Source organism: Vespa crabro, chromosome 20 (assembly GCF_910589235.1).
Source record: "Vespa crabro chromosome 20, iyVesCrab1.2, whole genome shotgun sequence".
NCBI classification, from domain to species: domain Eukaryota; kingdom Metazoa; phylum Arthropoda; class Insecta; order Hymenoptera; family Vespidae; genus Vespa; species Vespa crabro.
The window spans coordinates 4,198,525-4,224,000 of NC_060974.1; the positions used below are offsets into that span (position 1 = coordinate 4,198,525).

General features: G+C 26.7%; 2 protein-coding genes across 6 annotated transcripts; both read left to right on the forward strand.

The window, feature by feature from the left end:
• Positions 1–91: 91 nt before the first annotated feature.
• Positions 92–6,085, forward strand: LOC124431273 (DNA replication ATP-dependent helicase/nuclease DNA2). 2 transcript variants are annotated; one of them, XM_046978962.1, is made up of 14 exons: positions 92–248; positions 358–1,076; positions 1,169–1,433; positions 1,506–1,683; positions 1,776–2,061; positions 2,171–2,578; positions 2,647–2,883; positions 2,976–3,122; positions 3,196–3,592; positions 3,676–3,869; positions 3,984–4,170; positions 4,247–4,447; positions 4,557–4,739; positions 4,824–6,085. In XM_046978962.1, the coding sequence occupies exons 1-14, from the start codon at positions 216–218 to the stop codon at positions 5,043–5,045; spliced, it is 3,657 nt and encodes a 1,218-aa protein (XP_046834918.1). In that variant the 5' UTR covers positions 92–215; the 3' UTR covers positions 5,046–6,085. The 2 variants fall into 2 exon arrangements, with proteins under 2 accessions (XP_046834918.1, XP_046834919.1); XM_046978963.1 differs by having other exon boundaries at positions 124–248; positions 854–1,076.
• LOC124431274 (TAR DNA-binding protein 43-like) lies at positions 5,939–19,990 on the forward strand. Of its 4 annotated transcripts, none has more exons than XM_046978965.1 (4): positions 5,939–6,460; positions 8,019–8,188; positions 8,406–8,546; positions 11,110–12,197. In XM_046978965.1, exons 1-4 carry the CDS (start codon positions 6,223–6,225, stop codon positions 11,938–11,940), a joined length of 1,380 nt encoding a protein of 459 aa, XP_046834921.1. In that variant the 5' UTR covers positions 5,939–6,222; the 3' UTR covers positions 11,941–12,197. The 4 variants fall into 4 exon arrangements, with proteins under 4 accessions (XP_046834921.1, XP_046834922.1, XP_046834920.1 ...); XM_046978966.1 differs by lacking the exon at positions 11,110–12,197 and adding an exon at positions 13,517–19,990 and having other exon boundaries at positions 6,043–6,460; positions 8,061–8,188; XM_046978964.1 differs by lacking the exon at positions 11,110–12,197 and adding an exon at positions 13,517–19,990 and having other exon boundaries at positions 6,051–6,460.
• The last annotated feature ends 5,486 nt before the right edge of the window (positions 19,991–25,476 follow it).

The following is a 25,476-nucleotide window of genomic DNA, read 5'->3' on the forward strand; positions in this document are numbered from 1 at the left end:
AATTTCAATAAGGAACGACACTAACGATCCTATCGTTAAAGATAGTAACTACATATTGTATTGAGTTTGAAATTCTTTATAGGTTATGTATTATTATTAAAAAATGGCGGCAAACGTGATGGGCGGGAATTGCAGTGATCGAGTTAATTGCGTACGTCTTTGCGATCGTCTTTTCTTACAAAATGATAATTCATTTATGATATAATTAATTAAAAATGAAGAAATCACAGAATTTATCTCAGAAAAAGGTAAACGATTTTCTATCATTGAAATTATTATTATTTATCGATGATCATACTAACATATATTAATTAATCGTTATGATTAGGACAATATAATTATTGTATTTTATCATAGGTCTCGAAGAATTCAATTGCAAATAATTCACAAACAAAAATTAATTCATTTTTCTCAACTAATCGTGAATCTAATGAAAGTAAAAATATTCAAAATGAGGATGTGATTCTAGAAGTTGAAATTAAAAACAATCCCTCTAGTGACAATATTATTAGGAAACGAAAGAGATCTGATAGTTTAGATTCAGAAGCTAATTCAAAAATGAAAAGTATTTGTTTTAATGATATCGATCAATCTTTCTTTAATGACAGTCTTAAAATCATAAATGCGAACAAAGAAAAAAATATAACGTCTAAGGAATGTAGTAATAATTCAGTGAATATGTCTAACGTTAAAACAACAAATGTATTAAGTAATTCATTAAATGAATCTGAATGTATTATGGATGATATAATTGTCATTAATAAAGAAGATACTATTTTAAATAATTGTCATACTATAAAAGAAAACAATCAGAAAGAATCTCAATTTAATAGAAATTGTATTGATATAACAGAGTCAACTAATATTTTCAATGACACAAATGATTGTGATGAAATAAATGCAGAAGATTTTGATGAAATATTTGAATGCGATTGGAATATAGATTCGCAAATAAATCTAAATTCGTTTCAACGATGTGACGTTATTGATTTGCAAAAGAATCCAAAATCTATGATCCTAAAAGTACAACATACAAGTTTAAAAACTTTTGCAACAGTAACATGTTCAGGATTTTGGTAGCTATATCAATTTTTATTGAATTAAAATCATATTGATCTACATTATTTTATAACTCATTTTTTTTTCTTTTTTTGTTAAATAAATTAAGGAAAGATATTCAGATTAAAGAAGGCGATGTTGTAATGATACAAGCCAAAAAAGATTCACAAAATTGGATTGTGGATAATGATCATGGTTATATTGTTATACAACCTGACACATTAATTTCTAGTACAACTATTGTCGGTGCATTACATTGTAACAGACGAGCAGTATTAAGTGAAATATTTAAAAAAATAGAATCTTTACCTCATTTAATGTCTAGTCAAACAGCATTAACAATTGGAAGAATAGTTCATAGACTTTTACAAAAGGTATTTAAATTTTACTTTATAAATTTTTTAATCTCTTTTATTAATCTATAATATATTTTTTATATATTTTAGTGTTTAATTGAAAATATTTATAAATTGTCTGATATTATGAAGATGGCAGAAAATGAATTACAGTCAAAAGATATAATACATATCCTTTACAGTTCTCAATCTTCATTTGAAAAATTTAAAGAAGAGATATTTTCATATGTACCAAAAATATCTGAATTTATTCAACATTATGTTCATGGTAAAAAATGAATGTTCATGAATATTAAATTAAATTATATTTATGATTTATAATTTAATGGAATCTTTTAAAATATAATTGAAATATTTTAGGTACAAAGCAAGAAGCAATAAGTAATGAAAAGAATAACTTTAAAGGTAAAATCTCTGAGATATATGATATTGAAGAAAATATTTGGTTACCTAAACTTGGGATTAAGGGAAAAGTTGATATAACGGTCGAAGTCAAAATTAATTCCCAGAAAAAAGTGATGCCTATTGAAATAAAAACAGGAAGACCATCTTTCTCTCTAGAACATAGAGGTCAAGTTATTTTATATATTATGATGATGGCTCTTACTGGACAAAACACAGACAGTGGATTGTTATTATATCTTAGGTATTAAATAAATATATAAAAATTATAGAAGAATGTTCAAATATAATTAATTTAATTATATTAGAATTGATAATGAAAAATAATAATTTAATATTTATTCGATGTACAGAGATAACAATATACGTGAAATTAATTGTGGTCGTGCTGAAAAAAGAGATTTAATTTTATTAAGAAATACTCTAGCTGATTATTTCACTAAAACAAAAAATATGATCTTTCCATCTGACTTAAAGGATGAATTGAAAACAATGCCATTGCCAGAGCCTATAAATTATTATAATAGTTGTCTTAAATGTCCTTATAAAAATTTATGCTGTGCATATTTGAAAAAGGACGATACCTTACAATTGCCCGATTCTCATGGATTAGTTAAACTCAGTAAAGAAATTTTAAATGAATTTGAAAATAATCATATAGATTTTATTTTAAAATGGGTATCTCTTTTACAAATGGAAGAGAGCATACGAACCGAACAATATATTATGAAAGACATATGGACTCTAAAACCAGAGAAAAGGTAAATATCTTGATTATGATGTATATTATAACATAAATGGATTTTAAAAACTTATTATTTATTTGTAGAGAAATGAAAGGAAAATGTATTAGCAATTTAAAAGTAATTGGAAAAGTTACCGAACAATATGACAAATATAAGCATTTATTTGTACGCACAAATGGACAAGCTATAAGTATTAAAAATATTTGCACAGAATTTGTACAAAATGAATACATTATTGTAAGTACGGATACACGAATAAATATATCATCTGGTTTTATAATACAGATAAAGAAAGATTCAATTACTGTTCTTTTAAATAAGTATGTATTAATCATTATAATATTTATGATATATTGTGATACGTCAAAAAAAAAAGAAAAATCTTTTACATCTAATCATTTAATATTTTCAGTGATATTACAAAACGTAATGCAATTGGAAACTTTCATATCGATAAATATGCCAACACAAATTTATCATCAACCTTATTTGCAAATATTGGAGGTTTATTATATGATAATGAAGTATGCAAAAGATTACGAAGTATTATTATAGATAGGTACTACTTGAAAATTAATATATTTTTTCTAATTAAATTATATAAATATATAATATTAATATATCAATTTTAGGAAACCAGCAACATTTCTTGCACAATTACCACGTTCAATTATATTTAAAGTTGCAACAATATTGCAGCATTTAAATGAAGTTCAACAAAGAGCAATTCTTAAGTGCTTGGCTGCCAATGAATATGTTTTAATAAAAGGCATGCCAGGAACAGGAAAAACAGAGACAATTGTAACATTGATAGAAGTCTTATTTAAATTGGGCCTTTCAATAATAGTAACATCGCACACTAATAGCGCAGTAGATAATATTCTTTTGAAATTATTACATAAAAATATTGATTTTATACGATTAGGATCATCGTGTGTGATACATCCATTATTAAAAAATAAAAGTGAAGAATATTTAACATCAGATTGTACGTCGCTCGAGGAATTAGAATCAGTATATGCAAATAAGGTACTTGTAATTTTTTATTGGAAAAAAAAATGTAAAGATTTTTATATTAATATTATATATATATATATATATATATATTTTAGAAGATTGTAGGAGTTACTTGTTTTGGAGCTCATCATGTAGTCTTTGAAAAAAGGACATTCGATGTATGTATCGTCGATGAAAGTACTCAAGTAACGCAACCAACAATTTTAGGTCCATTATACAATGCAAATAAGTTTATTCTGGTAGGAGATCCCAATCAATTACCTCCTGTTATTAAAAACAAAACAGCTAGGTAAAATATATGTAGTTTTATATGATGAATATACATGTAATGTACTTTTTCTTTCTTGTTTCTTTTTTTATTTTCTTTTTTTTTTTTTTTTTTTTCTTTTTTTTCTTCTTGCAGAAATCTCGGTGCAGCACAGTCTCTGTTTGAGAGATTAGATTCAGAAAATAATACTGTTGCATTAACCGTACAATATAGAATGAACAAAAGTATTATGGATTTGATTAATAGATTAACATATAATGGTGAATTAAAGGCAGGCAATGAATCAATAGAAAATGCAACGTTTATATCATCAAATACGAGAGTAATTAAATGTTTCAAAAGTTAAATTTTTTTTTTTTTTTTTTTTTTTAACAAAACATCCCTACATAATGTTCCAGATACCATCGTCGAACGAGAGATGGGTAAGAGCAGTATTATCGCCTGCATTAGATGATTCTGTAATTATATTGGATACGGGTTGTACTCAAGATATGACTATAGATTTTATCCATAAAAAAGAAAATATTACGACCGATCAAGTGTGTTCTAATATTTGGGAAGCGGCTTTAATTTTATATCTACTTAAGGCTCTATTTCAGGTAATTTTATTATTATTATTATTAAAGTGAATTATTGCTCTCTCTCTCTTTTTTTTTTTTTTTTTTTTTTTTTAACATAATTTATAATCAATTTATCTTTATAATATAGATCGGCATATGCTCGGAACAAATTGGTATTATTGCGGCATATAAAGCGCAAGTTGTTTTAATAAAAAATCTGATAAATTCAGAAATAGAAGTAAATACTGTGGATCAATATCAAGGACGTGATAAGAGTATTATTTTCTATTCATGTGCAAAAAGTATCAAAAAGAAATTTGACGAATTGCAGGTATATCTATTATATATCTATTATAAATAAATGATTACGATTAATTACGATTAATTATTATTCTAATAATTTGTTTATATATAGGATACTGGGATATTAGAAGATCAAAGACGTTTAACCGTAGCTATTACACGCGCAAAACATAAATTAATTATTATAGCAGATAGAAACACAATAAGCCGATATAAACCATTTATACAACTTTTTAATATAGTCCAAGTAAAGAACATAATCAGTGTCAATGATTCTTCATATGACTTTACTTGGGAATCAATCGTCAAATCATTGAAGAATGATATGTGTTGATAAACAATTGAACGAATGGAATATTATTATATTTAATAAGTAATCGCATGATTAATATGGAATGTTACAAAAATAATATTAATAATTTTTTTTTTATACCATAGATTATTTTTATATTTTAACCTGCAAAGATTGTGATATAATTATTAATATTTCTAATAAAATATTAACATTTTTGACATTTACAATGGACAATAATGGAGAAAGAAGACAAAAAAAAAAAAGAAAAAAAAAAAAAAGAAGAAGAAAGAGAAATCTCTTCTCACGTTTTTACATATTACGTATAAATAAAGCTTCATTTAAATATTTAAACGCGTAGTTCTTTTTTTTTTTTTCTCATTTCTTTTTTCTCTTCCGTTGAGTATTACATCAAACCATCGAGATAGTTGATTGGTTGTTCTTTCGATCAGGATAATATCGATATATCGATGACAGGTATAACAATTGTTTAGCCGCAAACTTCTTACCATTGAATATATATTGAAATGAAATAATTCAAGGAATAAGAAACAATGACAATTAATTTTATTATATTAATTGAGAAGAAAAGAAAAAAAAAAAAAAAGAACTAAGGATAAAACCAATTATGCGAATCGAATGATGGAAATCATAAAACGTAAAGTATTAAACGAGAAGTTGTCAGTCGAGATGATGAAAGAATCGAATAATCGAATTGAAAGAAAGTTCGATAATTGATACGTTACTCGATTCGAGATGTTAGTGGCGCGCCAGCCTATGGTGAACTGCATCGCGTTACGGACATGGAAGAGTGGGGATATGTACTAACCAATGCGGGGAGTGAGGTAAAGGAGGGGAGAAGAAGGCGTCTTAGGAGTGGGGAGAGCGAAGAGGAAAGATGATCGCGGAGAGAAAGAGGTGCGGTGTTGCGTGACTGACTGCGAATCCGAGCGTGTGTGTTTGTTGTGTTGTAAGAGTTTTTTTTACCCCGCTTTTTGGAAAAAAAAGAGAAAGAAAGAAAGAAAAAAAAAAAAAGGAAATAATAATAATAATAATAATAATATTAATAATATTATTAATAATAATAATAATAAATAATAAATAATAATAATAATAATAATAATAATAATAATAATAATAATAGTAATAACAACGTAACAAGAAGAATATAATTCATTGGTAAAGAGAAATTACGGTGAGTGTGTTTTAAAGAAGAAAAATGACGTCCTACATCCAAGTCGCCGAAGACGAGGGAGAAGAACCTATAGAGCTGCCTACCGAGGACGACAGCACGCTCTTATTGACCACCCTGTCCGCTCAATTTCCCGGGACGTGTGGCCTTAAATATCGCAATCCAGAATCCCGGACGATGCGTGGTGTACGACTCGTTGAGGGACGGCTTCATCCACCTGAAAATGGTTGGGGCAAGGCGATCTATTTCTGTGTATTTCCGAAAGGTGTGTATCAGAGAGAGAGCAAGTGTGGCGTTAGGTGCTTTTAAGATGCCCGAAGCCTTTCCCCCTTGTACGTTTGGTGATGGCGTATATATCGTATCGTATGACCGTAAGACTAGGATCAAACGCGACAATTTTTTTTCTTTTTTTTTTTTTTTTCTTTTTTTAATATACAAATACATATATATATATGTATATGTGCGCGCGCTCGCGCGTGTGTGTGTGTATGCATCATACATACATACATCATATATACATACATACATATATACATACATACCATGTTTCGACGAGTCTCTGCTGCACGGCTTCGATCGAACATTCCTCGTTGATTCGTGCCATCGTACGTTTTTCGAACTAAATTTTCACGATTTTTTCATTATCTTATCCTACCAAGACTTACCTCCTTTTTCGTTTTCTTTTTCTACGCGCTTTTATACGATTTATCATCGTCTTATCTAGACGCTGTTATATCTCTTATTTTCTTTTCTCTCTCTCTCTCTCTCTCTCTCTCTCGCTCTCTCTCTCTCTCTCTTTCCCTCTCTCTTCATTTCCTTTCTCTCTCTCTCTCCCCCCCCCTCTCTCTCTGTCTCTCTCCCTTTCTGTCTTTTTTTATTTTTTTTTCTTTCTTTCTTTCTTTTTTTTTTTTTTCACTTTTAATGAATTTTTTCTCGAACTACACATCTTTACATATCGATTCGAAATTATCTACGCCGATTTTATTTTTCAAATCAAACGCGATAATTCGTCTAAGCTAATAAAGCATGACCGGCATTATCGTGTTTTACCTTTTTCATTTTAATTTCTGTGATATTAAACTTACTTTATATTAATTATGATATATATATATATATATATATATATATATATATATATATATTTATATTTATATGTATATATATACGTCGTTATGTATCATTAAATAATATTCTCTAAGCTATGTAATAAAGATATATCATCGTTCTTTACATTTTATTGTATTACAAATGATATTACTGGTGAATGGATAAAATGCGAATAATATTTTATGAAGATAAAGATTTGATGATCTCAGAGGAGAGAGAAAAAAAAAAGAAAGAAAGAAAAAAGAAGAAGAAGAAGAAATTTGTGTTCTTTATCCTTTCTTCTTTTTTCTTTTTTTTTTTTTTTTTTTTCTAATTTTAATTTTAACTTTTATAATTAAATATTAAAAAGGAAAGAATAGAAAAGAATTATATTCGCATAAAAAATAGCTGGTACTGAAAAGATTACGAACATTTGTACCAGTGTTTCCCAAACTATTAAAAATCTGCTTATTCCTTGACTAACAAATAATTGGTATGTTTTCCATGGTGTTCATCAATATCATAATAGGTACAAATAACATCGAACTTGTAATGTATTCTTCATATTTTAATAAATTTTTACAGCTTTTAGCTCCTTGATCGTGCATCTGTACATCCTTGGCCATACCTACACTGTACATTCAACAGTTTGGTTAACACTGGTCTATGAGATTGTTAACAAAGCATAGCAATAGAAAACTAACCGATAGAAGTAAATGTTTGTGACATCTTTTCAGAAAACAAGCGTAAATCTGATGACAATTTGGAAAATTCCACAGCTAAGACAAAGAGAATGGAAACAAAGTTGCGTTGTACAGACTTGATCGTACTGGGCTTACCATGGAAAACTACCGAGCAGAACTTGAGGGAATATTTCGAGGCATTCGGTGAAGTTCTAATGGCACAAGTAAGTTGTATTACTTTTTTTTAATCCATTAATTATTTTATTTTCCTTTTCCTTTTTTTTTATTATTGTTTTTTCTTTCTTTTCCTTTTTGTGTGAATTTCTTTATTACATTATTTATATTTTGATACAAATAGATATGTTTCAATTGAAATTAATAATAAACGATCATATATTATCATCAAGATTTTTTTTTAATACTTTACAAAATATGTATTAGGTAAAGAAGGATGCAAAATCTGGTCAGAGCAAAGGATTTGGATTCATACGATTTGGAAGCTATGAATCGCAGTTAAGATGTCTTGCTCAACGACACATGATAGATGGCAGGTGGTGTGATGTCAAGGTTCCGAATAGTAAGGTAAGAACAATAACAAAAGATAATAACTCTTCTTCTTTTTAATATTTATTAGTCATTTAAAATTATTTCCTTAAACTGCCATAAGAACTGTAAGTGCCCACATAGATACATAATTTGTACAAATGATCCTTAGCCCTGTACATATATTATAATAGTATATTTTGCTTTGTTTCATTTAAATATTAATTATATTTCACGTATATTTTATAAAGCGTATCTATGGCATTTTGATTACATAAAAGTGTTTTGCCTATGTGAGAAGATTATCTTTTTTAATGCATGCATTTTGAAAAATTATCATTGGCATATTTAAATATCAGAAAATCATAAGACGATATTAAAAGAAGCAAAAATAAAATGAAATATATGAATTATTCTCTTTGGACGTTTTCTTTTTTTTTTTATATTATTAATAATAATATAAAATTTTAATATTAATTTTTAAACAAATATTCTTTTAAACAAATATCTTTATATTATATATGTACAGGTATAAGAATATGTACAAGTAAATCGCGTCATATGATATTTTGCAAAAAAAAAATTATGAAAAATGAATGCCAAAAAGTATTTCAAAAAAAGAAATAAAAAAAATAACAAAAAAAAAAAAGATAAAAAAGAGAAAAGAACAAAAAAAGAAAAGAAAAGAAAGAAAAGAACAAAAAAAGAATAAAACGAATAGAAAAAAAAAAAGAAAAAAAGAATTTATCTTTCTTTTTAATTGCTATAGAACAACTTACAGAGGCACAATTTACTTTAGTAGTTCTGAACAATTATGTATACATATATATATATTTGTATTTGTAATACAGATATATGTATATGTATCTACGTATTTAAATATATATGTGTATCTATGTATTTTAATACATGAATACACATATGTATGTCATGTGTATAATATAATATATACATATTATGTGTATATAAGATTATACACTCACTTGATATGGTGCAAATAGGTGAATGCGTGAAACTTTATTCACATGTATGTGGTACACAGCAAGTTTGATATATTGATGGGAGAAAAAAAAAAAAAGAAAGAAAAAGTACATTGAAATATTTTTCTTGAAAAAAATTATCATCGAAAAAGATAGAGAACAAAAGTAATTTTTTACATTTTTTGTTTGTTTGTTTTTTTTTTTTTTTTGTTTTTTAATTTTAAATATTATTGATAATGTCCTTTGATAATGTTACACACAAATAAAAATACTGCTGCATGTTTTGTACATGTGAATTTAGTTTAATGATTCTAAGTGGTAAATTTATAAAGAGTAAATGCAAAATGTGTGTGTACGCGTGGATGTTAACTGAGTGTGAGATTATGTTGAAGAATCTTTGGGACATTTGTTTGTTTTCATTTGTATATAATACAGTATGCTTTTGACACAGAATAGTGTGAAAATCTTGGAATGTTTTGAGATTGAAGTTGTCAGTTTAGACGTGGATGTATGGTTAAATTATATGAATTTCCGAGTCATAAGTTCTTCAAGTAACATTATATGTATTATAATCTTTATCCTTTTGAAGAAACGTAGTATAATATGTTAATTTTCATATCAGTGATGATTCTTTATAACACCATTTAACTCCTGAGTTAGAAGAAAATTGAAAAGAAAAAAAAAAAAAAAAAACAAAAAAAAAATTAAATGCTGTCTTAATCGTGATTATTTTCAAGTTAGGAATATTGGAAAACAATCAACAGTGCACCTAAACACTTTCAACAAAAAAAAAAAACAAAAAAAAAAAAAGAAAATAAAAAAAAAAATAAAAAAGAATAAAAAAATAAAAAAAAAAAAAAAAGAGAAAAAAAATGTAAAGTGTGTTAAAAGCTGAAAGATGATTCATGATACGATAAACGTTTGCATGGCGTTAAATGTATGATTTCTGAAGTACAAGGAATATTGTAATGAGTATGATCTTGTGTGATAGTGTGCGTGAGTGAACAAATTTTTTATCCACATATGATGTACGACTATAGTACTTATCTATTTCACAGTTATTTCGTTGGTTTCTATATAGTACAATGATTATTTTACTTTAATAACAAAAAAAAAAAAAAAAAAAAAAAAGAGAGAAAAAGAAATAGTATTATTTGCTACAGTTTGCAGAACATTATAGATTTATAAATGCTGTGGGGTTTCGTATACATTTAAAAAGTAGAGCATTTAAAAGCTCCTAAAAAAAAAAAAAAAAAGAAAAAAGAAAAAAAAAGAAAAAAAAAAAAAGAAAACATTAGCGATGTTAAGTATGATTTTAGTGTATCATCATGATATCCAGAAATGTATAAACATTATGAAACATCATATCCAGACTTACTCATTCAATATAAGTTTCATGATATCCATCACTGTAATAATGTGCATTATTTTGTTCATATATACAATGGTATAATGTTATTGCTACAACATAATTTCGTTGAACTGGTCATTATAAATTATGTGGAATGATACTATAAACTACGTTTTTTAAAGTTGCTGCGATGTGAGAGTGCGTATGTGTGTGTGTCAATTTACAGATGAAATAGTATGTTATTGTCGAGGGCTGGTGTGTCTGGTTCCAGAATATTGATGGCTTAATGATGGCTCGTCAGTATGATACGAGCAAACACAATGAATGCTACCGACCTATTCCGGTTCATACGCCAAGTAGTCGACGGATACCTGTGGCAAAAACGTATGTGAATGTGAATTCATCAGATACAGGAAATATGCCGAGATATGAGTCGGAGTATGACTATAAAACAACGCATTATCCGTCGTATCCACCGAATTATCCCTATGACGATAATAAATATAAATATGAAGGACAAAGTTATAATGCATATGAAAAACCTAATTATTCTACGTATGAGGATCCAGGATACGATAATAGAAACTATATGGTGTCTCATGCAACGACTCCCAATTCAACTTATCCTTCTGATGCAGAATATTCCAGATATCCAAATTATGAAGGTCGTGCGACATATTCTATTATGGAAACACCAGATTATTCAGAAAAAGGCAGATATAATTATGGATACGATAGAAGTTATTATGATGCAGATGGTAGATATGTTTCCGCTGATTGTAGATATCCTTCAGATGTTCGGTATTCAGAAGTAAGACACGCTGAAAGTAGAAGCGTTACTGAAAATAGAGAAACAGATTGTAGATATACAGTGGACAATCGTGATATAGATAGAAGGTATACTGTGGATGGTAGAGAATCTGATAGCAGATATCCAATTGAAAATAGAGAAGTTGACAGCAGATATGCAGTTGATGGCAGAGAAGTGGATAGTAGATTTGCAGATACTACAAGATATCCAACAAAAGAAAATTACTACGATCGCTATTACAAGCATCGACCATCGAGGGATCACCATGTTTCGGATATGTCAAGATACTGATGAGTTTTGTTACTACCGTAAATACATAAGTCATGGTTCAATGGGAATATCAAGTCACAGATTGTAATATAATTTGTGACTTTTTATTTTTTTTTATTTTTTTTTATTTTTTTTTATTTTATTATTATTATTATTTTTTTTTTTTTTTTCATCTTGTATAACGAAATCTTGTGTAAATATTCACTGTTTTGTCACTGAATATATCAATATTCTAATTGAGCTATAATTGTTGCTAATAAGAAAACAAAAAACATATATATATACATACATATATATATATATACATATATATATCTGTGTATGTATATATATATTAGGAATAGTATTGATAATGCTAATAGTAATAATTAAAATATAAAGTAAACGAAATTATGATAACATTCTTCGATATAATTATCCATTTAATTATTTTTCTAGGCAATATATTTTATTCTCCTTTATTAGTATAAATATTTATGTAATTCTATTGTTAGCATGAAATTTATGTGCTTTTGAAAAGAACTTATGTTTGACGTACTATGTTTTAGCAATGTAAATATCTTCAAATATAATGCTTGCTTCTTCAATATTTTTCAAGTATGATGTTATACCCATTGATACTATTGATTCGATTCATTGTTATTTACAAAAAATGTCATATGAAAACAAAAGAAGATATATTTCTAGATATGTTTGTATATCTTTAGATATTGTTTTTCTTTTAATTTTTTTTTTCTTCTTTTTTTAAGTCAATAATTTTTTTTTATAAATTGATCAAAAATTAAATAATATTATTTTACTAAGTAAAATTAATTACAAAAAAAATTCTAATCGCAATAGCATTTGAAGAAAAAGAAAAAAAAAACTAAAACCAAAAAAGAAGGTGTATATGAAATATTCTCATTGATCTATGACCTTTGGTAAAAATAGCAGAAATATTTTTTAATGAGACTAGTAATGCTTTAGTCTTCACAATAATATTTTTATTTTGTCATATATGTGTTGATTCGTATTAAGATAATGTAACATAGCATGAGATTCAGCATTTTACATAAAAAGAAAAATATACAGACAAGATATTGTACAGATTTATGCATGAATTTACAAGGTAATAGTATCAAAATAATGATAAAGTGCAGGGATCTAAATGTAAATCGAAAGGCAGTACCTTTTTGAATTTTTAATGAGATAAATATCTGTTGTAAAATTTATATAAAACTTGTTGTTGGTGCAGATTAATCGGTATTGATGCATCAATGAAAATAATCATAAAATATTCGGTGTGAATAAGTAAAAAAGATAAAAAAATAAAAATGTTTAGCAAAAAAGAAAAAAAAAAGAAAATAAAGAAAAGAAAAAAAATAAATAAATAAAAGTAAAGTAAAAGTAAAAGTAAAAGTAAAAGTAAAGTAAAGAAAAAAAATGAGACTAATGAATAATACAATCGATTTGTTTTTTCAAAGTAAAATCTTTTGCGTGTCGCTTATTGATTTTTGATTTATTTAGAGACTGTGAATAATGTGCACTGTACACAAGTTTTAGTGGATAAAATGTGAATATGTTGTATATGATTGACTGATTGTGCGTTTGTGCGTAGGAGGGAATGATTCAGCAAGTACCCTGCAAGGTATTCGTGGGACGCTGTACAGAAGACCTAACCGCAGACGATCTACGCGACTATTTCTCCAAATTTGGTGAAGTTACGGACGTGTTCATCCCAAAACCTTTTCGCGCATTTTCATTTGTTACTTTCCTAGACCCAGAAGTGGCTCAATCTCTCTGCGGAGAAGACCACATTATAAAAGGAGTTTCCGTTCATGTCTCTAATGCAGCCCCGAAATCAGACGGCATTAATAAGAATTTTAATAACCAAGTGAATTCAAACGTACGTGGTAGGGGAGCACCTGGACCGGTAGAAAACAATGTACAGGGAAACTATCAGGGAAACAGGTACATGGGCCATTCGGGTAATAACATGGGTCCAAACGGTTGGAACAATCCAGGCAATAGAGGTAATTTGGATATGCCTAATCTTCAGGCATTGGGCATTACCGGTCAGAATAATGGCGGAGGCGGCGGCGGTGGATTATCCAATCCATTGGCAATGGGAGGCTTAAATTTATCGGCATTACCAGTAAATCCTGCGTTAGTGGCGGCTGCATTGAATCAAGCATCCTGGGGACTAATCGGTAATCTTCAGAATCAGGGAAACGATCAAGGATATTCAAATCAACCAGGGCCCCCAGGTCAACCACCTTCAGGAAATAATAGTATTGGTAATAGCGGTAATTCTGGGTTTCTTAGTTGGATGAATCAAGGGGGAGGCGATGGTAATACGGGTAATCCTGGTACTGGTGGTCCTGGTCCAAATAATCCAAACGCCTCCCAGGGTGCTTGGCAAAATCATCCAGGTCAACGTGATCAAAAATCGAATACATTTCTCAAATACGATTAAACTCGGTCGGGACTCCGAGTTTATTCGTAGAAGGAGGGTCCGTTCCTTTAGTCCCGAAGTACTAATGTTGAAGAACAGCAAAGGTCAGGAAGTTTTAAGGGTACAAAGCAAACGATTTACAAAAAGAACCAAAGCTTTCAGTGACATTACGATAGAAAAGGACGGCTATATTGTATGATCGTGCGCCGTAATGTGGTCGGTTCATAATAGAGTGTGTCGGATGATACTTTCGAATCATTGCACGTCATTACTTCAAAAACAAAACAAAACAAAAAAAAACAAAAAAAAAAAAAACAAAACAAAACAAAAAAAAAAGAAAAAAAGAAAAGAAAAAAAAAAGTAAAAGATATACTATGACCCTCTCACTCTCTTACTGGCTTGAGAAATTAGCACAATAGCTTTCACGAATGATACGGCCTGCATGTCTCTTACGGATAGCTTTGATCATCTAAACGTGCAAATATGTGTGGTCTTCTATACGCGTGTGATCTAACTGAGCTGAGTAAAGTGCATTGGAGAAAGATAGATGATTGTGAAACTTTTGTAATGAGAGATAGATGAGATTATGTAGTGTTTAACGTATATGTGTCTGAGGTAACATAATGATTGATGCAGAGTGTTTAATGTAAAAATATGAAGTAAGTTAGTGGAACTTAATAATATAATTATATTTTAATTTACCAATAATAGTTCATTGAGTGATTATATAGGAGTTATATAGCTTAATGAAGTAATAGGTTGCTGATGAATAAGTTGTATCCTCACATTGATAATTTACATATTTTTCTTGTACAAATAACAGAAATAGTTAATTGATTTCAAATAGCCATTTCAAATTTTCATTCTATCAAATATTTTATAATGTTGCAGCATTATATACAGATATATACATATTTATATATATATGTATCTATGTATGTATATATATATGTATCTATGTGTACATAGATATATATATATATATCAAATCGGTCACATAATGTGAGCTGCACGTTTATTAATAATCAAATATATTAAGTTCCGATGATTTCTTAATTCCATTAAACGTTATGAATGCTTGAATACGCTGCATATAGATTAAATATCTTTGTCATAATTTTATATGTGACCACATCATTGAAAAATCATTCTTACATATATATTTTTTAATTATTGTACAAGATAAAATAATTGAGAACTTTCTTCTGAAGAAATGAAGTGCATTGAGACTTTCTCTGGGTATATGTGTTGTGCGTTCTTTCATATATACTTACACGTACATATAAAATAGTGACGTACAACTTTATGGGTATTTGTTGTCATTAAATATTTTCATTATTCACACGTATAACATATTTGAGCATAATAGTTGTTATTTGCATTGATTAATGCAGAATATGCTCTTATGTTTGACAATTGCCCTTATAAAATTATACATATAGAAAGTTTGTTTCATGTGCATACTTTTTTCTTTTTTCTTTTTTCTTTTTACTTTTTTTTTTTTTTTTCTTTTCTTTTTTTTACGGATATAAAATATATCGTCCAGAATTGAAAAAAAAAAAAAAAAGAAATTATATTAGAGAATAACTGTTTCTAATGAATACTATTTACTTAGGGTGGAAGTGAGTGGGTGTGTAGTCAGGATATGCGTGAGGCTGCGTATAGTTTGGTCGCAGCTACCTGAGATTTGCATAAAGTTGTTTACATTTTTCGTAATATTTAGTGCGACACACAAACAATTATTACGTGTGCGAGTATGATTAGTATTTTACATTGGTGTGCGGGTGTGTCAAAATTATTGATTGATTGTGTGTGAAAGGAAGCATTTGGATTGGTAGTTGTTTCAATTGAATGAGTCGAATAAATTCAAGGATTTTATAATTCTCTAGTGCTTCAAATTTTGAAGGAAAGTTTTGTGATGAAAGACTTGATAATTCTCTTTCTCTAAAGGACAATTTTGCAGGTCATGGGTGTTTGTTTTCCAAAGATCAGAATAAACAATGAATTTCACAATTCACAATTGTAGTCAATAACTTTAACATACAAAAAAGATGATGGCGCAAGAAACTTTAGAAAAGCATATATTTCATAATCTCACTGTATGTTTCATTGAAGTTATCTAGATCTGCTATTCCAGAATGCTAATATCTTATGATTACATTGTCGAAAAATAAAAAAATCCTTATACATCATCTTTCACTGTTGTGCTATTTATTTGATAAATAAACATTGATGCAGCAAAATGCACCTTACTTGACTTATATTAATATTTGTACTTCTCTAATATCATCTAGAGAGTACGAATCTTTAATAAATAGTATGTAAAGGTGCTTTTACTGTAGCACTGGTTATACAAAAATTTAATGTAAATCACCCAATTTACACTGTTTCCTTCTTTACGATGAAATCTATTTCTTTTTTTGCCTTTCCCCAAACTTCATAGAGAAACACTCAGTTTACTTTGAAAAGTCTAACATTCTCATCACTTTTTATTCAATGCAGGGATAATTTCATAGAGTTTGAATCTTTTTCTGAATCGGTGTTTGTGTGTATGTCGATGAATGATTTTGTTAATAGTGATTGACTATGAGAATTACAGGCATGAAATGTTGAAAGAAGTGTATTTAATATGAGAAAGAAAAAGGAAAAAAAAAAAAAAGAAAGATGTTTGTTTAATGAATGAATAATGTGAGATGAGCAGTGAGTTATATTTCAAGTCATTTGAATGATGCACAGTCATTTGTGTGTTTGATATGTCTTTTTGGCTGATGTGTTTGAGTGTTTATATAGGTAATGGGAAATGAAATCGATAAAATGTTAAATAGAATTTATTTGTTGAAGTTCTAGATTTATAATCTGTAAGCCATATTTAACATACGAAGACTGTAGCAGAAGGAAACTTTTAAAATACAGTTTGCGAATATTTTCTAGTCTATTAATAAATAATGCCTGATTTATTTCAAATCATTAGTTGGATATGAATGAATAATATGTAAGATTTGTCGTACACACATTCAGCGAAAAATAGCATAACATCAATAATTCTTACAGTTATTTCTTTATATAGGGCATTATTCATATAATTTAATATCTCCCTTATGATTTTATCAAGTGCATGATTGTAGTGAGTATTAATAGACCAGCTATATAGAAATTAGGAAAAAGTGAAAGTGATTATTAATGGGAAGCATGTCTTGAGTAATAAAAAAAAAAAAAAAAAGAAAAAGAAAAAAAAACAAAATAAAATCGAATGCAGATTTTTCATGATGTTTGTAAATAACTGTAAAGAATTGTAATATTGTACACGCATTTGATATTCTCATCTCTTAAATGATTGCGATGATAGAAGGAATGAGCAGTGAATGGGTTATTGATTCTAACGATGAACAGTGTGTACTTTTTAAGAAACCAACTTTACAAGAATGTTCTGTAATTTAAGTTTCTTTTTCTTTTTTTCTTTTTTTTTTTTTTTTTTTTATCTGATAAGCAATATTGAAATTCAATACATATATACATGCATATATATATATATTTTTTATGGTATTCAAAGGACAAATCATTGTAATGTAACAAATATATTTAAAATTATCGTTATAATCAAAAACCCTCAAAGCAGTAAATAAAAATTCTTGACATGGACTTTTTTGAAACAATTCGTGCAATATTAAAAGAATCTTTTCCATTATTTTAATTTTTATTTTCAATATAATATAGTACTGAACGTTAGAAAATACAGTTATTACTTCAGCATCTTGAAATCAGTAATTATTATTTAAAATAAAAATAAAAAAGGAAAAAAGGATAGAAAATGAAGAGAGAGAGAGAGAGAGAGAGAGAAAAAGAGAAAGCGAGAGCGAGAGAGAGAGAGAGAGAAAGAAAGAAATAAAAAAGTAATCAAATGATTATGTAAATCTTGCGAAAATAAATACAAAAATGGTTATCGTGAGTCGATTTTTATAAATGAGAAATTGACTGCGTTTTGAATAAGAAGACTGAGCGAGGTCTGTAAACAATATATATGAATGAAAAATGAACGTAATGATTCCCTAATTTTACATTCCGTTATCTCGAAACGTGTATTCTCGTATGAAATAATAAAATGAAAGTTAACGAAAACGAAACTTGTGACAAAATATGTGTATATATATATAACATGTAAACAGTTTCATTCATTTAACTTTTGTTAATCGTTTGTTTCGAGTTGCACACGCGTCGAGTACGAAATGTATGTTAATAAACTCTCTATAACTGAATTTTGAAATTGATATGAAAGTTCATGTGAAAAAATTTATTCCATTAATTGTATTAAATTATATCTAAACTATTTATATATAACTAATAATATATAACTGTAGTTTATACTTGATAAAAATTAATTTTCTATGATATTAATTAATAATTAATATTTCGACGATAAAATGTAATAGGATTGAATGTATGTGGATTTTAAAGTTACATAAAGTTATAGAGAGTTATAAGGGATTCACGAACAAACGAACAGACAAAAAAAATATTTCAAACATTCTTGGCATTACTTATTCATTTCAAAGAAATTTTATTTCGATTCGTTAAAGTATTGATTACAATAATCTTTAATTTATATTAAAATAATGATTTATGTCTAAAATGTTTGAAAATTGGCGTACATTGCTGTAAAGAAGATATCTTCTTTCAGAATATTGTATTTAATTACAGACCAGTAATTCTACCGATGAAAAATTGTGAAGAAGAGAAATAGATAGATAGAGAGAGAGAGAGAGAGAGAGAGAGAGAGAGAGTGTGTGTGTTACAAAGAGTACGTTATTTATTATAATCGTATGCAAACAATTTAATTACAAAGAAAAAAAAAAAAAAAAAAAAAAAAAATCAGTTTGACTGATTCATGAGAGTTTATGGAAATGTTATTTCCAATATGAATTCTTAAGATACTTCTTTTTTTTTTTGTGGGTATGTGGTAATAATTATATGTCGCCTCTAATTATGTCCTTATTATTTAACGTGCAAATTTTGTATCATTGACATTGATGTAAATATCGAGTGAAAGAGGAAAGAAAATAGGAAGTGAGAAAAGTGCGAGAATGGATATTTTTTTTCTTTTTTTTTTTTTTTCTTTTTTTTTTTTCTTTTCTTCTTCCGATTAAGCGACACACGACCTTATTCTGCTCCTTTATTAATATTTCCAATAATGAGCATAGAGAATGTGAAGTTTGCTTGCTAAGTATGTTGAGATAAATAAACGTGGAGATATTAATTGAATAGTTTCGATATATATATATATATATATATTTTTTTTTTTATCGTATATGTTTCAAAGATTTTTTTTCTCAATATCATTATTGAATTTGAAATTGTTCGATGTTCATTCATGAATACGAAAAGGAAGAGTCGAGGAGATTATTTTCTTTGTATTATTAATTATAATGAACATATTAAGTATGTTTGGTCGTATTAATATTTATGTCGTATGAAAGATTTTTCATAATTATTATCTCTATGAGGATTTATAGGACATAGGAGATTTGTTTTATCTCATAAGATTGCAACTATTAATGTTGCATTGTCACACCCGCATTATTCTTCTTTTTCTAATATCTTCATTCTAATATTTATAGGAGAATAAAATATTTGTAATCACAACAAGTAGAAAAATTACAGGTGAAACTGTGGAATTCAACTGCCTGCTATCCTGAATTTCCTTACTAAAGTTTTTTCTTCTAGGATACGACCAATGAGATATGTCATTTTAATGGAATACAATTCAATTTCCATTGACTTGATGATTTCCAATAGTTTCCTTTTATTTTATTTTTTTAGTATGATCTTTAAGATATTATTTTTAAATTTGAAAATTAACACATGAGGATTCCAGTATACAATTAATTTACAAAAAAAAGAAACAAATAATAATAATAATAATAATAATAATAATAATAAAAAATAAAAAAAAATAAATAAAAAATTAAAGAAAGGGAGTGAGGGAGAGAGAGAGAGAGAAAGAGAGAGAAAGAGCGAGAGAGAGAGAGAAAGAGCGAAAGAAAGGGAGAGAGAGGTGAGAGAAGTGAGAGAGAAAGAAAAAAGAAGTTTACGTGAAATACTTGGATGTGCTGCGCCAGCTCGAGAGAAGTTGTATTAGACGTTGAGAGCGAATGGATTTGAAAGCATGGATTTTTTCGTAAGCGTGTTGTCAAGTTATGATATTTAATCAGAAATATATAAAAGAAATAGTTTTTCAAAAGGGGTCACAGATTTGTTATAAATTTCTTCTTTTTCAGGCATCAACTCCTACATGCAAATGGATAATCTTCTGTAACACGCAAAATGTACATACGAAATTGCAATACCAGATGCCAGAGAGAAGGGAAACTTATACTTGACCAAAAGTATTTTATAATTCTCGGAATTCGTGGTAAGTATGCCTTTAAATTATTCCATTAATTTTATTTTCTTCTCTCTCTCTCTCTCTTTTTCTTTCTTCCTTCTTTTTTCTTTTTCTTTTTTTTTTTTTTTTTTTTTTTTCCTTTTCTTTTCTTACCAGTAGATTTATGTTATCTTTTTGTTGCTCAGGTCTGCTTATAACTAAAACGAGACAATTCATTGGTACATGATGATGAAGAATCTTAGATGTAATGTTTAGTATTTTTAAGCACATAAATTACTTCGTCTAAATAGTAATTATTTATTGGAAAAGTCAAAATTGAACAGTATTAAATTACTCTATTTAACTAAATTTTTATTATTACTTTTTGTTGTTGTTATTGGATTTTGTTTATAATTAATGACAATTTGTTTTTATATGACGAAGAAGGATTCTTATTAATTATTTGAAAAATATTTGTAAAATATTTTTCAATTAGCACAATATATTGAAATATATAAAAATTTGATAAATATTATTTATCATAACTCATGTCAAAATGAAACAGACATTGCCATAGATTATTTAATCCTTTGTAACTATGATTCAATTTTTACAGAAAATTTTGATTTCTTTTTTTATAATTAATATTTAATATATTATTTTATACAATGAATAGATTAAACAAATATATATATATATATATTTAAGATTGTTTACCACATTTTTTTATTGATATTCAATTTTATACAAATGTTTATGATAAAATTAATGCCATATTGAAAATAATTTTTCAATTTATATGTAAAATTTTTAATTAAATATCTTCGTATATTATATAAATATTTTGTAAAATTTCATCGAGATCGGTTCAATAATTTCATTAATTTTTATCATAAAGAAAGTATTATTCAATTAAATTGTCATCATTTTGGCAATTGTCAAGCGAACAGTTCGAAATTTTAGAAAATAGTAATAATAATATGTCCGAGATTTAATTATATTTGATTTAATCATATATATATATATACGTATAAATAGATTTAGAAAACGTCATAATTAGTGTAGAATTTCAAATATAATCTTTTTAATAATTCTTTCAAACATATAAAGATATAATACTTTAATGTTACTTAACGTATATATGTATGTAAAAAAGCATTACATATTTATATATGTACAATAACATGAGAAGTAATCTTTTTATTGCATTTATTTATATCTTTATATAGAGCTATTATGACAACAAGATAGCTAAAAAAAAAAAAAAAAGAAATAATAAAAGATGAAAAAACCTAAGATCATTTTTTAAAAATTTTCAAAAAAAGTTTTTCGACTGCTTGAAATTTACATTTAAAAATGATCATTTTCTAGACAGGAGAAATCAATCACTTTTTTTTTTTTTTCTTTCTAAAATCGGAAAAGATAATCTCTTGTATTAATCTTTTATCTGTCTAATGAGCCCTTGATCATTACAATCAAATTAGAATTACGATAAGGAAAAATGATGACGTTAACTCTCACAAATACATTTGATCAAAGGACATCGTAGCGTTACTTTTAGAAAACTTTTAGAAACTTAATTTCTAAAAGAAACTTACTTTAGGAAATTTTTTCAAAGAAACTTACGCACTGGTATCCACTCAAACAAATAGCGTAATAACATGGTCACGTGATTACGTGATCACATGTTCATATGATTATCTGTGTCTCAATGTTTAATCATAGTGTTACTTTTAGAAAACTTCTAAAAACTTATTTTCTAAAAGAAATTTACTTTAGAAAGAAAAACTTACTTTATGAAGTTTCTTTAGAGGAAACTCATTATTAAAATCGACAATACAAGTAGCGTAGTTACGTGATCACGTGGTTACGTTGTCACGTGGTTACGTGTCACGTGCTCATATGTATATCATGTCGCCATGTTTTTAATCATAGAATTGCTTCTAGGAAAGTTTTAGAAATTTACTTTCTGAAAGAAATTTACTTTAGGAAAAAAAACTTCATTTATGAAGTTTCTTAGAAGAAACTCATAAACATATTAAAATCGACAATACAAGTAGCATAGTTATGTGGTCATCTGGTTACGTGGTCACGGGCTCATATGTATATATATATATATATCTATGTCGCCATGTTTAATCATAGTGTTATTTTTAGGTAACTTTTAGAAACTTAGTTTCTAAAAGGAACTTACTTCATAAAGTTTCTTAGAAGAAACTTTTTTACTAGTTGGAACAAGAAATACAAGTAGCGTAGTTACTTGGTCACATGCTCATATGTATATCTATGTCGCCATGTTTGATCATAAGCCAATAAACTTCTTAAAAAAATAAAAGATCGTCATTCAAGTATTGCAATATTGCCTAACATGAGCTGATATTGAGGAAACATAAATATTAGTAAAAATTGTGCTAATCTAATCAAATATACATGGAGTGAGTGCAAGATCTACATATGATTTATGTTTGCTACTTTAAAAATTAAAAAAAAAAAACAATAAATAAATAAAGAATACAATGTTTGATGTAGTACTATATAATATCAATGTTTCGACTATATAATAAAATAGTTCGAAAATAATTAATACATGAACCGTAAATAACAATCGAAGTAACGATAAAACAAAATACTTGTAATATTTTTCAATTAACACAATATACTAAAATATATACAAATTTGATAAATATTATTTATTATAATACTTATGTTAAAATGAAAGAGACATTGCCATAGATTATTTAATCTTTTGTAACTATGATTCAACTTCTACAGAAAATTTTGATTTCTTTTTTTATAATTAATATTTAATATATTATTTTATACAATGAATAAGGTAAACAAATATATATATATATATATATTTAATATTGCTTACCATATTTTTTTGTTGATTTTCAACTTTACAGAAATGTTTATGATAAAATTAATGCCATATTGAAAATAATCTTTCAATTTTTATATGAAATTTTTAATTAAATATCTTCCTATATTACATAAATATTCTGTAAAATTTCATCAAGATCGGTTCAATAATTTCATTAATTTTTAACATAAAAAAAATATTTTTCAATTAAATTGTCATCATTTTGGCAATTGTCAAGCGAACAGTTCGAAATTTTAGAAAATAGTAACAATAATGTGTCCGAGATTTAATTATATTTGATTTAATTAATTTGTTATTATTATCGAAGAACATTTAATCATATATATATATATACACGTATAAATAGATTTAGAAAACGTCATGATTAGTGTAGAATTTCAAATATAATCTTTTTAATAATTCTTTCAAACATATAAAGATATAAAACTTTAACGTTTTCGCTTACAATATATAATACGTATAGCGATGAAGTGGTAATAATATTATTTAGAAAAATTAGAAATACATTCTAATCATTCAAAATATATCTATCTATAAATCTTCATTAAATCTGTCAAGTAATGTAGATTTTAAATGGTTCGAAAATAATTGACGCATAAAGAATAAATAACAATCGTAACAAAATATTATTAATAATATGTGCGAGATTACGTCACATCAGGTATATGTACGTATATATGTATGTAAAAAAGCATTACATATTTATATATGTACAATAACATGAGAAGTGATCTTTTTATTGCATTTATTTATATCTTTATGTAGAGCTATAATGACAAAAAGATAGCTAAAAAAAAAAAAAAAATAATAATAATAATAAAAGATGAAAAAACCTAAGATCATTTCTTAAAAATTTTCAAAAAAAGTTTTTCGACTGCTTGAAAATTACATTTAAAAATGATCATTTTTTAGACAGGAGAAATCAATCACTTTTTTTTTTTTCTTTCTAAAATCGGAAAAGATAATCTCTTGTATTAATCTTTTATCTTCCTAATGAGAGTCCTTAATTATTAAAAACAAATTAGAATTACGTTAAGAAAAAATGATGACGTTAACCCTCGCAAATACATTTGATCGAAGCACATCGTAGCGTTACTTTTAGGAACTTTTTTGGAACTTAATTTCTAAAAGAAACTTACTTTAGGAAATTTCTTACAAAAAACAAAAAAAAAACTTATGAACTGGTATCCACTCAAACAAGTAGCATAGTTACATGGTCACACGTGGTTACGTGATCACATGCTCATATGTATATCTATGTCGCCATGTTTAATCAGAAAGTGATAAACTTTAAAAAAAAAAAAAAAAAATAAAAGATCGATCAAGTATTAGTATATTGCCTAAGATGATTTGATATTGAGCAAACATAAATATTAGTAAAAATTGTACTAATCTAATCGAATATACATGTAGCGAGTGCAAGATCTACATATGATTTATATGTTTGCTACTTTAAAAATTAAAAAGAAAAAATTAAAAAAAAAAAAAGATAAAAAAAAAGATAAAAAGATAATACAATGTTCGATGTAATATTATATATTAATGTTTGGACTATATAAATATATAATAAATGTGTGTTTAAGTGCATAACAAAAATGATTTATTTTTATATACCATTAATTCAATTTTTTCAATTATCACATGAATATAACATCAATCTTTTTAAATATATCTTTTTATAAGAAAACTTTTTAAGATTAAATAAAGATTGTTTTTTTTTTATGATCAATTAATTTCAATTCGTAAAATAATAAGAATCAAAAACAAATATATTTTATAATAATTTGTTTATAATAATTTTTTTTTTTTATTTTATTGCCTTTCAATGTCAATTTTGATATTAATGCGACATCTAATTAATATTAAACAATAATTTTAATA

Coding starts and splice junctions, on each gene's coding strand:
- LOC124431274 (XM_046978964.1), top strand. CDS start 6,223: ATGACGTCCTACATCCAAGTCGCCGAAGACGAGGGAGAAGAACCTATA. Junction 6,461..8,018: donor TTTCTGTGTATTTCCGAAAG/GTGTGTATCAGA, acceptor ACATCTTTTCAG/AAAACAAGCGTAAATCTGAT. Junction 8,189..8,405: donor GTGAAGTTCTAATGGCACAA/GTAAGTTGTATT, acceptor AATATGTATTAG/GTAAAGAAGGATGCAAAATC.
- LOC124431273 (XM_046978962.1), top strand. CDS start 216: ATGAAGAAATCACAGAATTTATCTCAGAAAAAG. Junction 1,434..1,505: donor TTCATAGACTTTTACAAAAG/GTATTTAAATTT, acceptor TATATATTTTAG/TGTTTAATTGAAAATATTTA. Junction 3,593..3,675: donor AATCAGTATATGCAAATAAG/GTACTTGTAATT, acceptor TATATATTTTAG/AAGATTGTAGGAGTTACTTG.